Below are 13,593 nucleotides of genomic sequence, written 5' to 3'. Positions count from 1 at the left end.
ATTGTGATATAAAAATAACTGTTGGACGGTTCACTTCATCTTGATTGACAGCAACACGCTGTCGGAATTGCATCTATTAGCCTGGGCATATTTTAGTGGAAGTTTTTCTGTGAAAATAAGTATTCAAAACGTGATACTACCGTGCACATTTGGTGGCTGCTGTGAGCGGCTGCTGGTAATGGTCGCCTTTTTTTTTCAGTTTCGGTTCTGAAAATGCCAGTCTTCACGAGCTGTTTGTGTCGCGTACATTCGTGTGTGAAACGAAGTATTTTGCATTTCGCACTCTTTATGTGTACTATTAGATGACATTATTTTTACGGTGTCGAAAATTTGAGTGCAGTTGGCCTACTCAGGCTAACACACCTGCACAACACTTCCAACATCGGTCCAGTTCTGCACACTACACAAACACTTTCATGAAATACAAAACATTTAGTGAAAAGAAGTCCTTGTGGGATAGTAATTTCACTTCATGCGCTGAAGCTGGCTCTCAGTACTTGTAAGCCTTCAGCTCGAGGTGGAGACAACATTACATACACGATCATACAACACTTACAACACGATCATACAACATGCAGACAAACTAAAAACATTTTTGCACCTCTGCAACAAAATATGGCTTTTGGGTGCCTTCCAGGGTCTTGGAGGGAGGCCATCGTAGTGGCTTTTCTGAAGGAGGGAAAGGATTTGTCTTCCCCTGCTAGTTATCGTCCCATCGCCCTGACAAGCTGCCTGCGCAAGCTGCTCGAGAAGACGGTCAATAGGAGACTTGTGTACTTTCTAGAGTACAATGGTCTTCTCGAGAGCTGCCAGGCAGGCTTCCGGGCAGGGCGATCGACAAATGATCAGCTAGTTTTTTTAGAGGCCTACATTAAAGATGCATACATACATAAGCAATACTGCATGACAGTATTTTTTGATATTGAAAAGGCATATGATATGGCGTGGCACTACGTCATGGCGCTAGAGACTTAAAATCTTTTGATATTTCAGGTAACATGCTGAACACTCTTTCCAGTTACATGTCTACATTAACATTCCGTGTCAGAGTTGGGTCGGCACTGTCAAACGTTCATGTGCAGGAGAATGGCGTGCCTCAAGGTGGCGTTTTGAGCTGCACATTGTTTATTGTTAAGATGAACTCACTCCGAAAGCCACTGCCACCCTCTATTTCTTGCCTGGTTTATGTAGATGACGTTCAAATATCTTTTAAATCATGTAACATGTCCATATGTGAACGTCAGGTCCAGCTTGGGGTAAACAAACTTTCTCGCTGGGCAGACGAAAATGGTTTCAGACTTAATCCTGCGAAAAGTACATGTGTTGTATTCTCAAAAAGGCGTGGCATCCTGCCCAATCCTGACATAAAACTCAATGGTGATTCGATTCCAGTAAAAAAGGAACACAAGTTTTTGGGTGTGGTGTTTGACGAAAAACTCACATTCATCCCTCACTTCAAACGACTCAAAAAATGCCTAAAAAAATGAATATTCTGAAAGTCCTATCTCACCAATCATACAGTGCAGACAAACAACTCCTGCTTCGCCTTTATGCCGCATTGTTAGGGTCACAGTTGGACTACGGAAGTGTTGTGTATGGGTCAGCCATGAAAACGGCACTTAAAATGCTCGACCCAGTGCTTCACTTGGGGCTTCGCCTGTCTTGTGGCGCATTCCGTACTAGTCCTGTCCTCAGTCTTTATGCAGAGTGCGACAAATGGTGCTTAGCGTACCAGCGAACTTATGTTGACCTTCTATATGCCTCCAAAATCTCATCAATGAATAATCATCCCTTTAAACCGGTTTTAAATGATACGTCCAACACTCAACTCTTTTTGAACCGCCCATCAATTTCTGTTCCCTTCTCGCAGAGAGTGAGGGACGAGGTGACAATTTATGAGGTCTCCTTTTTAGACACATTCAAATCATCTCAGACTGATCTTGTAGCACCATGGCATCTTTGCCCTGTATCATGTGACTTGTCCTTCTCACAATACAATAAAAACAGGACACCAAGAACTGGGATTTTGCAGCATTTTATGTATCTGCAGGATAAATACAAGGCTGCAGAGTTTTTCAGTGATGCGTCTAAAACTTTCACTGCGGTGTCTTGTGCTGTGCATGGACCCAGTTTTAAAGCAGGTAGAACCATGAATGTAAAGACAAGTATTTTTATGGCAGAAGCATATGGCCCTTTTCTGGTTGTAAGTCACATAGTTGAACATCATATTCCTAAGCCTGTCACCTGTACAAATTCGCTGAGCGTTGTCCGTACGTTGTCATCCGGAAAGTTATCGAAAAACCACGTTGTTAATCTTGTCTTCGAATTAATTATGTTATTTTATTCTTCAAACCTTGAGGTGACTGTGTGTTGGGTGCCAGGCCACTCTGGCATCGGCGGAAATGAGCTGGTGGTTGAAATGGCCTCCAGTGCTGCACTCCAAAACACGGTCAACATAAAAGCACTACCTTACACAGACCTCAAGCCACACATCAGACAACAACTCCATAAAACATGGTAAGCAGACAGGAGCGAACAGACAGTCAACAAACTGCACGTAATAAAACCACACTTGGCACAATACACTTCTAACTCGCACAACAGTCACATTGAAGTTACCTTAGCTAGGCTACGGATAGGCCATACACATGTAACACACTCGCACCTGCTCACTGGATCTCCAAGACCCCTGTGTGGCAGGCGTGGGGAGGGCCTATCCGTGATACACATCCTCATTCAATGCAAGGCACTCGACTTTACACGACGCTAACACTTCAGAGAACTCTACAGACAACATATTCCATTACATCCGTCTTACTTTTTAGGAGACGATGCCATGTTTTCTGTTCAGTGCACCTTTAAGTTTCTGTCAGAGGTTCATATCTTACAGCTCATCTCGTACCACCCATAGTTTTACTCCTGGTCCTATATACCAGCCACTTTATTTATCTTTTAACCGCTCTTGGTCTTCATCCTGGCCCTGTACACCAGTTGTCCTCATAGTCTTTAATTTATTTTACTTGTGTTCACTCTAACAAATTTTAGTTATCACCTATTCATCAAAGCACTTTCTTGGCGCTCTTTGCCCTAGTTGGCCTTGCGCCATTAACATTCAAACATCATCATCTACTTCCCACTAATCACTACCCACCACTCACTAATTCCCAGTCTAACTGTCGAAAGACTGGTCAATATCCCGTATAAGTAGGCAGCATACCAATTTTACCAATTTAAGCATGCATGTGTGGGGTTGCCATGTTGGCCTGGATGCCAGCAGTTTTCGTTGTCTTTGGAGCTATCTGTGGAGAAATAACAGCTTTGTGCAAGCCTCCTTGGTAGCCACCAGTGCGATATTTATAAAGGGACACTGAAATTAGAGTGCACAGATGAGTTTTGTTTATGTCGGTAGATTGCAGTGCCAAGAACAGAAATGTATGCCACTTGGTGTGGCAGCAGTTTGGAACTTAGAAAATGCCGAAAGCATGAAATGAGTACCTCTGCCAAATAAATTTCTCCACACTATCATTTGTGACATCGCAAGCTGCGAATGGCAATGCAGCATGGGCGGTGCTAATTTAAGATGCTTTTCTAAAAATAACAGTAATGTCAGGCCGTGTAAATGTGGAATAAATGTATCTGGATCTGGCAGCCTTGGCTAAATGTACGTCCTTAGAAAGACACAAACCCTCACGTTAGTAAGCATTACCAAACAGGCAGCTTCACTAGTGCATATGTGGTGTGCTTTGATTGTCTCTAGGTGGAAAAAATTAACCTGGAGCCCTCCACTATGGTGTGTCTCATAGCCCAAGTGTAGTAGCTTCGGCGTGTTAAGCGCCATAATCTGAATTTTTACCAAGGTGGACGTGAGCCCAATTCTTCGTTCTTAGAGCCAGTGTATGCACATGCAACAAACAATGGCAAAAATGGGACATCATTTGTAAAATCGGCAAGATGAGTGTTGGCACACTGTACACCTTTTAGGTGGCAGCAGCTCATGGCTTGGTTGCCATGTGGGTGGCACTTCTTGGTCTGGGACGCACCCTTTTGCTCATAAAGAAAAAAGAACGGATAGGTTTGAGACCACGAATCTGCCATAAAGCTGAGGCAGAAAGTGACCCACAGACTGTGTGGCTGCAGCCAAATGCAAGTGAGAAGTGCCAGTTTTAATGTTTTGCTTATGAACAGGGCACCCTTTTTATCGAACGACTGAAAGAGCCACAAAAGCTGCGATCTTTAAGCTGAAATGAAGAGTTGCCGAGCTAAAACTACCAACCCTTGCTGGCTTGCTTAAGTGGCGGCATAGTGGAAAGAGTGGGGAGTGCAGTCTGCGGGCAGATATGCCGAAGACAGCATTGTGCTAGAGTTGTGCCGAAGTGAATGATGTAACAGGGTGGTAGCAGCTTGAGGGGCGAGCTGAATTTTACCGAAATAAAGTCGCAACGCGTAACAAGTGCCAGTAAAAGCAAAATATGAGGAAGGTGGAGGAAGTAATTGGTTGCACTGTGTGCCCACCACATTGGCTGGTGAGGCGCAGATTTCGAGTGGTTGCACAATTTCCCCTTTAGTGTGCGAGCCATGTCAGCTTTTGAAGCACCTGCTTGGGATTTGAAAGTACTTGTACAGTGGAAGTGCGGCCGAGTTCTGAAGTCTTTCCTTTGTTTTCGTCCTCCGAGCGAACGATAAAGTAAGCAGGTTCAGTGTACGGCCGCCTGCGCACCTGTCATTAAACTTCGAGGAAGAGGCCGCCGGCGAACACGGCAGAAAAAGTAGGGCAGGCAACCAGTGCACCGCCCTCTCCTTTCGTGCGCCCTTCCTTCGCTCTCCCTCGGCAAGTATGGCGGCGTCTAGCGTCGGAAATTAGATGGAGGTCGGCGCGACTACTATCTACTGGGCCGCAGCACCTGGTTCTTGCTCGAGGGCATCGGGAGTGTGAACGGGAACTCCGAATAACCACTCCGTTGATGGCGCTCGACTGCCTCGCCTCTCCTGAACAAGGTGAAAGCGTCACCCGCGGCGGTTTTGAGGCGTAGCCGCGCTCACTTCCGCCCGTCGTCTGCCAACGCGCGTTGCTTTGGGCATGCGAACGCAAACAGCGCGCAAACCCGCTTGTGTTGTGACATCGCGGCGTGGGCCGAATTACCGGGCGGGCGAGGGCCGGCCGATTGTTCGTGACGTCGTGTTACGCTGGTGGACGGAACGGCTCCGGTAGCGCGGGCGGCGAGCGTAGTCGGTACGAGTGTCTTTTGTTGTTGCACTTTAGTTTTTCTCCGCGGCGATCGCGGGCACGATGAGATTGCGCGGCAAAGCCACCGAAGCGCACTCGCTCGCTCATGACCTCCCTCGACCGACGCGCTCGGTCGCCGTTTTCTCTTGCTGCTTTCCTCAAACCGAATATAGACGCCGCCGCCTACACTGCTGACATCCCGTTTTGTGAGCCGCTTGCCAGCGCTCCTTCAGGGGTGTGATGGGCCCGGACTGTCTGCCGTGCGTGCGATCGCTGTAGAAGTGCTTTATCTCGAGTTACACTCGGGAACCTCTCCCGCTGGATTCTTTCGTCGTTCGTGGCGACCCCCTCGTTGCGCCAAGTGGTCTTCATCACGAGCGGCCACGAAGCAGCGCTAATGTTACCGCTGACGGACGTTGGAAGGTCTCCGTGTGCGCGCCGTGAGAAGCAGCCCTTCACCTTTTGCCTTGAAGCGGTGGGTTCTTGGACAGTCGTGTAGAAATCTTCACCGCCGCCGTGTTCGTGGTAGATGAATGCGTGAGTCGAAACACCAGCTCTTCTTGGGTTCAGCCTGCATCCTTTCAGATCGCGCTTTTAGATTTCGCGGTAACGCGATGCTCAGATTTGTATTTAGGGCGCGGACATCACTCGCTATTTACGGACCCGTTCGTTTCGGTTTCGCAAGTGGCATCCCACTTGTTTTGCCGGGTAGCTGCTGCATGCTGGCGTCTGTTGTGACTCAGCGACTGTGTTTGTAAACAGTGCTGTAGCGAAACCTAATTGTTTTTTTTTTGTTGTTGTTGTTTTTGGGCCATCGCCTGAGAAAGCCCGTTTGCGCTGAATATGTTTCTGTTGTGGACATCGCCCACCACTTCTGAAGTGATATTCTTGTTACTGTTTTCAAAGCACTGATGTCGAATTTCCGTGCGACATTGTACTCCTTCTAAGGCCTTACATGGGCTGCACTGCATTTTCAAAAATCGCACGAATTGTTACAGGCGCACTACGTCACTGCACGAGAGCTGAGATATGATTAAGGGCATTGGCGTTCAAGCTAATGTGCGAGCTTATGCTAAATAAATCAGTGTTCCAGGCCTACGAGCCCGGTATATAATACGCATTCAGGTAGTCTTCGCAAGCTACTCCATTCATCAGAAATATAGATGGCAGTTTGTTTCCATGGTAAACAAAAATTGCATAGTATTCTGGAGAAAGCAGTGCCTGCATAGATGGCATTTCCTGGTAGCCAGCTGCAATGCTGTACAGTACATTTTAATAAGCTCAAGTAAAGTTTTGTAGATGATTTCTGTGGACTGGCATTCTGATTTACACATTATAAAAGTACAGGTAGGACTTGCATCGAGGAAGTACTTAAGCTGTCATGTGAAAGTAATTAGCTGGTACATTCAGTGGTGACCAACTACTTTTTTTTTTTTTTTGCTGTTCACTGATTCTCCTCTATTGTAGTTTGGTAGCTTGCACTCTTTGGATAAAGGTGCTGTGACCAGTAATATAATTTTAAGCAAATTAAAATTGGATGCTTCAGATTTACTTTTGTGGTTCCTATTCCTTTCGTGTTAGCCAGAATGCCCTACATAGCATGTACTTGCCTGGTTAAGCTTGATTCTAGTGGCAGTACAAGTTTTGTTTATTATTCAGAGGCCTTAATTGGTTCACTTGTGACAGTTCAAGTTGGTTTCAGGTTCCTTGTTTTTTATTTTTCTTTGGTTATGCGTGCGTCCAAACTTAACCAAAACTACCACGAAAAAGAGCTGAATTGATTGAAGCCGAAGCACAGTGACATTTTAGTATTTTATTAATTTGCGAGCTCACCTCATTTTGCTGTGAAACACCAATAACTCAGTTGACTTTGTTTTTTCGAACTATTCCCAGAATTTGCATGGTTCCATAGTTGAAGGTTCTGTTTATCATTCCAGATAGTTTTAAACCCCATTTTATTAAGCATTTTCTGTACTCCAGCAAGCTTCATATTTATAAAGTTCGACCCTACCAAAATGTTCTCTTAGCACAAAACTTGGGTTCTGCTCTGCTGTGTAGACATATTGTAGTAGTGGTCCGCTTCATTTGGGGCACTACGAGGGCTCGGGTGTCCAAGTGGTTGGAGCAGTGGGACCTCTTAAGGTTGCCACTATGCTTTCTCAAAACAAGAAGAAAAAAGTAGTTATGCAGGACTTCCTCCGTGTGTGACTTTTTCTATGGTTATGCTCGCGAAGCCCTAGAAGCGAGCACGACTGTACATGCACTGCAGCTTGCTGAGCATGTTTTTTGCAGCTCGAGACAGTAAATACTACGTGCACATAGGTCTCTGGTCTGGCTCATGCTATTGCATTGTGGGAGACGAAATTTATGGCCCCTAGTGGCTTTACTGAATTCAACCTAGCTATTCAGACTTCTTTTATTGAAAGTAGTGGGAAATAAGGCTAGTTGCGCAAATAAAAATTGCTGCACTGATCGTGTAGAATTTTGGGTCACCTGGCAGCTTTGAGTCATGAAGTTGCTAAAGAAAATCTAGATTCCTCCTTGGGGAAAGATGGACTAGGAAATTTGCAGAAGGTCCATAAAGTGGGTATCGTGACCTAAAAGTGGGGGACAGCATTTGAACGAGTGAAAATTGAGAAATTCTAATTTCTTAAGAAATGAACATGCCAAAAAGACCTGCTTGTGGTCCTTATTTTTGTTAGTACTGTCTATGCTTTAGCCTTCTGGGTGTATGCGTGCACATTAAGTGTGCAGATAATTCCGTTACCACACTGTAAAGACTTTCCCAGTTGTCTCGTTTGGGTTCAGTTAACTTGTTTTATACACGTATGAATTGGGAAAGGCACCCTTTGGTTATCACTGCCTTTTGGCAACCACTGGACATTTTTTTCTTTTCTTCGTTTTCTCCTGTCCGCTGGTGCTAAGCATTGTGCCAAATTGATGCCGTACCAAATTTGAAGTTTAGACATGTTTACAATTTGGCGTTGTTGTGTTAGAGCCAACTTTCATTCTGTGTGGGAATTTTTAAAATCGTGCAGCATGAAGGTTGGTTCAAGCATGAAGTGCAAGTGCCTTTGGGGTTTCTGTTGTCGTCCCTGTGGGGACTGTGTGATGTGAATGAACTTGCATGACCTTTCTCTTTCAGGCATGTGAAAACCTCTGCTGTACAGTAGGGCATAATTGTAGTTTATTTTACTGTAAAGCCTGAGCAAGGGGACAACCGGGCACTGTGGTTTGACTGGTCTACTAAAATTTAGCGAGGCTCGAGCTTTCAGGGGGATTGCAAACACAGTCTGGTTGCGGCAGAAATCAGTTATGTTGTTCGCAATGTGATTCTGACGTGCATTCTCAATTTTGCTCATGTCAGAAGAAATCTCAATCATGAATGAGCAGCGTGGGACGCTTGATGCAAGCCAATACAAATACATGGCATGGCCAAGCACACAGCGACTCTGCATGTAGAATTAAAGGGGAAGAAAAAAAAAACATTGTCGCTGTAGCACCAGTAAAGCTTCCTCAGAGTTTCACCATTGTGTGATGTGGCACTTGAAGAGTCACGTTTTATTCTGGCCAGTAATGCATTTTCGTGGCAAATGTCTTCATTGGTACTGTTTTTTTTTTCCCCAGTATAAAGGAAACCTAAAAGGCTGGTTTAGTATGTATCAGAATGTATTGAGTAGGGGTTCAAATCGAGAGCATAGGTTTATCTTACCACTCCTGAAGTTTCACTCGTTGCGTACTTTTTCCTCCGCCTGGTGGCCCCTTCTCAAAGGGTGCGAGGAAAAAGAGACGTGTGTGGTCAGCCTGACGGGTGGTGCCCTGTGTTTCCCCCCCACCACAGAGGCAGCCCAGGAGCGCAGCAGCGAGGAGGTTCGGCAGGGGGCCAGTGCCACCAGCACTCCCGTCCTGGGGGGTCGGGTGCCCGATGCCACTGCCACGCCCTCGCGCATTGTGGTGGGTGCGCTCTTGTAGCTTCTCCCGCATGGCTTCTCCTGCACGCCGCAGCATCTGCAGAAGCAAAACCGCTTGAGTGCACTTGCTCGCAGGGAACTCTTCGTTCACTCAAGTACCATTCACTGCTTGACTGCAGCAGTCAACTGTTGGTCTTTCGGGGGTAGATTTTGTTCTGGCTAAAGCAGCTGTGTTTAAAATAAAGCCATTCTTTTGTCTTACCAGGCTGGCATGAATTTCTGGCAACTCGGGAAGTAGTTCATGCCGAGCTGCCAAATGGCCCCATGGCTATGCCTTGTGTGACGCAAAATTTGCTTTCACTGTAAGCAGTCTGGGTTTAAATGTTGCTGCAACCAGTGGGTATGTTTCAGAGGGAACTGACTGCACTTTTTGACAAATGCAACATCATGGTCTCGCTGTTTGCTGACCTCCGGTGCGACCATTATGTTGTAAAAAAGGTTCAAGCCCTTCGTGTGCTCTCAGGCATCCCATTTTGAAGTTGCAGGCTTGCAGTGGGGTACACATTTGGCCTTGCAAAGTGGCGTGCACCTGCAACTTTTCAATTCCCTTTATCTGTACCAAAGGAAAAGCTCGACACATATAAGATTGTGGCTAAATAGTAGGGTCTGCAATATCAAAGAAGCAATATCAAAAAGACCTAAAAAGTGTTCCCAAGCTAGCCTTTGGAAGCCCCTTTGGGGCTCTGTTTTGTGGTTTCTCACCTTACTGAAACGTATACAATGTATAATTTTCTGTGGTTCAAGTCTCTCTTGTCTTGTCTACATCAAGTAAAACTGTAAGGCACTGAAAGGCAAATGATGCAAGTCAACAAAAGACGTATTAACGCTGAAAAGCATTGATAAAATCCATGGAGTGACTATACAGAAGTGCTCTGATGCTATTGGCAGCTGACATTATCCTAAAACCATTATAAACCGCTTTTTACTTTACATGACTTCAAGGCACCTGAAAGCCACAAACCACAACCTAATCGGCATCAGTGTGGCATAGATCATGTTAACAATTTTGCTTGAGTTAAAGGGGCAATGAAGACAAAATTGAAAATACAAGTTTGTTTATTTGAAAGGTTTGGTGTTTTATAGTGCCCCCAGTGTTTGTCCGACAGCAAGCGATGCTTTATTCACCGAGAAATTAAACAAGTTAAGCCAAAATTTTGATTCCCGAGCTGAATTGAGTGTTTTGTGATGTCTGCAATGGTGTATCCAGTGCAGGTACCTAAGTGAACGTTAGTATGCTGACTAGGGCTGTAGCGAACGGCGGAACGTTTTGTTTTCCGTCAACCCTCCTAGATTTCACTACGATACTGCCCGGGACCGCTGTCCACATTCGCTTTGTTTTTGACCGGATTTGTTTGAGTGATTTTTGTTATGGTGGATAGTAATCATTTTGTGAAACATTGGGTACACTCGACAAACGGAGTCACAGAAGAGATTGTTGCTTATGCCAGTTGGCCAGTGTAAGCTCAACGACTGGGCAGCTTAATCGGCATAGTGCGTGCAGTACGCTATGTTTACGTGTGAATTTGTAACCTCCATTGTTTACCCCTCAATTCTTATTGCTATAAAAAGGATATGCATTAAATTTAAGCGCAAATAGCTTGTTCTCTAAACTTATAAGCTGCCTAACTTGCATTTTCTTTTGCTGGCCTCAGCCAATCGCACAGCTGCCCATAATACATTATAGGTTGTGCGGTAAATGAGCTAATGGGTCGCATGGCCATTCTCTTTTTTTCTAATTACATAGCTTATGTGAGTGAAGTTTGTGTTAATAAAAGGTGTCAGTGTTATTCTAACGAGGCACCCTTTTTGAATGAACCAAGCTCGCACTTTGTCTTCATGGCCCTTTGGTGGCTACGGTTTGCACAAAATGGGCCATTAGACACCTTCCATGAGCAGTTCGATGCAATCAAGCAGAAAACAAGAAGGATGCTAATAGGGCACTTAGTTTCTTTGTTCCTGGGCATATGACGACATCAGCAGACTCAAACTAGGCAGTTCTCTAAGTTGGGCATTTGAAATTCGTGTTGCAAGTTCCACAGAAACGGCCGTATCGCTGCTGTGACATGGCGATTATGGATTCTGTTCTTGCTTCAGGTAATGAAGTGCTTGCTTGGGATGTCACTAGGCTAGAATTCTGCAACTTCAGCCCAACTGATCGCTCGTTGCTTGTGATAACACGTGGATGGAGTATGGTGGTTTTGAGGAGTTCTTTTACATTTGATGGTATTCTCTGGCACAGATCTGTCATTGCACTACCTCCTGCCATTAGGGAGCATTTTTCATGACTCTTCGTTTGTTTTACGTTGCGGTGGCTACTTTACTGCTAATTTCCTGAGAAAATAAAAATGCCATTGAGAATTTCAGCCTCGTAATGTTTTTTAGGCCCATAATGCTGCTTACTTTACCTTCACTGGATGGAATCAGGTAATCACAGGTTGATATTCCGTTTTACTTTTCATCCCATCTGAACTTGACATGCCTTGGTGGTAGCCTCCCTCTGATTGCCAACGGGTGGTGGCGTGCAGAGCTTCTTCTCCAAGCGCTCCCTGAAGCAGAACCCGCTGAAGCGCACCAAGAGCGTGAGCAAGCTGGAGCGGGGGCGGCGGGGTGAGGTTCCTCCTCCCCCACGGCTGCGGGGTTCGCGCTCGCACGAGTCGCTGCTGCAGTCCCCGGGGGGCCCCTGGGGCCTGGAGGGGGCCAGGCTGGGTCCCCTGCACCCGAGCCTCCGGAACCACCCCGCACAGGGACAGGCCTGGGTGAGGAAAGAGGAGAGAAATAATGCCATAACCGGGTACGCTGTCAAGGGTTCGGAATGAAATGGGGCAAATTCAACGGGCCATGTTGTTTCGTATGACATTAGATCAAATAAAATGGGGTAAGCTCTGGATTTTGTTCTAGATTTGAGAAAAATTCTTAGCTCATTGTTGACCTTTAAACACTTGACCAATCAGAATTAAATTGGCTGCCTTCAAACAAGGAGGTCACATAATTTGGATTTGGGCCATAGTTTAGAAAGGCACGAGTTTCAAGTTTTTTCAACTTGTGAACGAAAACTTCACATTGTTGTAACTCATGAATGGCGAATCCATCAAACTACCTTAAATCCTGTGGTACATTAAAGGGACCCTGCAACACTTACCATCGACTGCTCTGGATGTATTTTAAGGTAAAGTCTATTTTCCCAGCAATCTCCTCCCGCAAGAATTATGAGAATCCGTTCACTATCACTGAAACTACACGCGATGAGAGATCATGCATAATTGTTCCTTCTCAACTCGACCGTGGACAATGTGACGAAAGTTGCGCGCTCATTCCCGGAAAGGGGGGCGGCTTGTGGCGTCTTCTCTGGCGGCCTTCGATATATGACTTGCCGGGGAGGTTTCCCCTTTTCTCTGAAACATGGAGGGGTCTATTTCCGGTCTGGTGCCACGAAAAAGCAGGCATGGCTGCCTGCTCGCAAGCGCACGCTCAGTCTGGTAGGGCGTTTTTTAAGCAATAAACGTTTGTTGTCATGTGACCTGGCTGAAAGGGGAGTATTACGTTCGTCACTCAAACTCCACGCGCACTCAAAACACAAAAGAAACGTCAAAACTGTGCGTACAGGCTCGGGCATAGAAGAGGTTGGTACACAGTGCCGACAACGGCGGATCGTTTCAGGAAATCTGAGAAATAAGCCGCGAAGCTCACCAGCGGCACCCAATAGGCAACCTCAATGACGTCGTTTAGGCCATGCCAGGGGTGCATAATGAGGAAAATTGAAGGGAGCGCGGTTTGTTTTTCGCGTCTTTCACAGCGATTTGCGCGCTCACCGCTTCACGTGCACATGTAATATTTGGCTCAGGTATGCCTGGCAGGGTAACCTAAACGTCGCGCAGGTTTACTTGCACTGCTCAAAGAGGGTTGCAGGGTCCCTTTAAAGGGGCAAAAATGGGTCTTTGGGGCTGAAAAACGGTCAAAAAGTCGTTTTCTGAAAAATGGCATTTGCGGCATCCATAGCCAAATATCTTATCAGTCTGCAAATTTTCTCATCATAAGGCACCATATTTTATTGTAAATAGCATTTTAAAGCGCACTCTACAGCTCAGATCTCGCAGAATTCGATGATGAAACGGCACTTTTCTTGAAACGCTAAGCTAGCATTTCGACCTCAGATATCTTAGCACCCAGAGCAGGTACAACTGTATTTTTTTTCTTTTGATACCTAAATGTGTGGAGAATACAACTTTGGAAACAAATTTTTTTTATATGGAGGCTTTGGAAAGTTATTATTGCGTTCAATTGACACTACCTCCGAGCCATTTCTGGCAGTGCGGGAGGAGTGAAGTTCAGTGTGTTGTAAAATGATCAAAGGTAGCTAAATCAAAAAAAGTCTTCCAATGTTGTATTCTTTAGTCATTT

The 13,593-nt window shown here is 45.6% G+C and overlaps 1 protein-coding gene across 6 annotated transcripts in view; it reads left to right on the top strand.

Moving 5' to 3' along the window:
- Window positions 1–13,593, top strand: part of Raskol (Ras GTPase-activating protein raskol) — a 78,698-nt gene that overhangs the window by 25,738 nt on the left and 39,367 nt on the right. For 4 of the 6 annotated variants that reach the window (XM_077684274.1, XM_077684267.1, XM_077684283.1 and 1 more), the window contains 2 exons: window positions 9,066–9,178; window positions 11,721–11,951. In XM_077684274.1, the coding sequence (XP_077540400.1) occupies window positions 9,066–9,178; window positions 11,721–11,951 (344 nt within the window). Of the gene's footprint in view, window positions 1–4,806; window positions 4,996–5,252; window positions 5,762–9,065; window positions 9,179–11,720; window positions 11,952–13,593 lie in introns of those variants that run through there. The other 2 variants (XM_077684307.1, XM_077684301.1) reach the window with 2 other exon arrangements.

The sequence above is a fragment of the Haemaphysalis longicornis genome, unplaced genomic scaffold, assembly GCF_048455015.1.
Source record: "Haemaphysalis longicornis isolate Haplotype H1 unplaced genomic scaffold, Haemaphysalis longicornis Haplotype H1 scaffold_1, whole genome shotgun sequence".
Taxonomy (NCBI): Eukaryota; Metazoa; Arthropoda; class Arachnida; order Ixodida; family Ixodidae; genus Haemaphysalis; species Haemaphysalis longicornis.
Note: the sequence above shows the minus strand (reverse complement) of the source record. Positions and strands in the feature narration are given on the sequence as shown.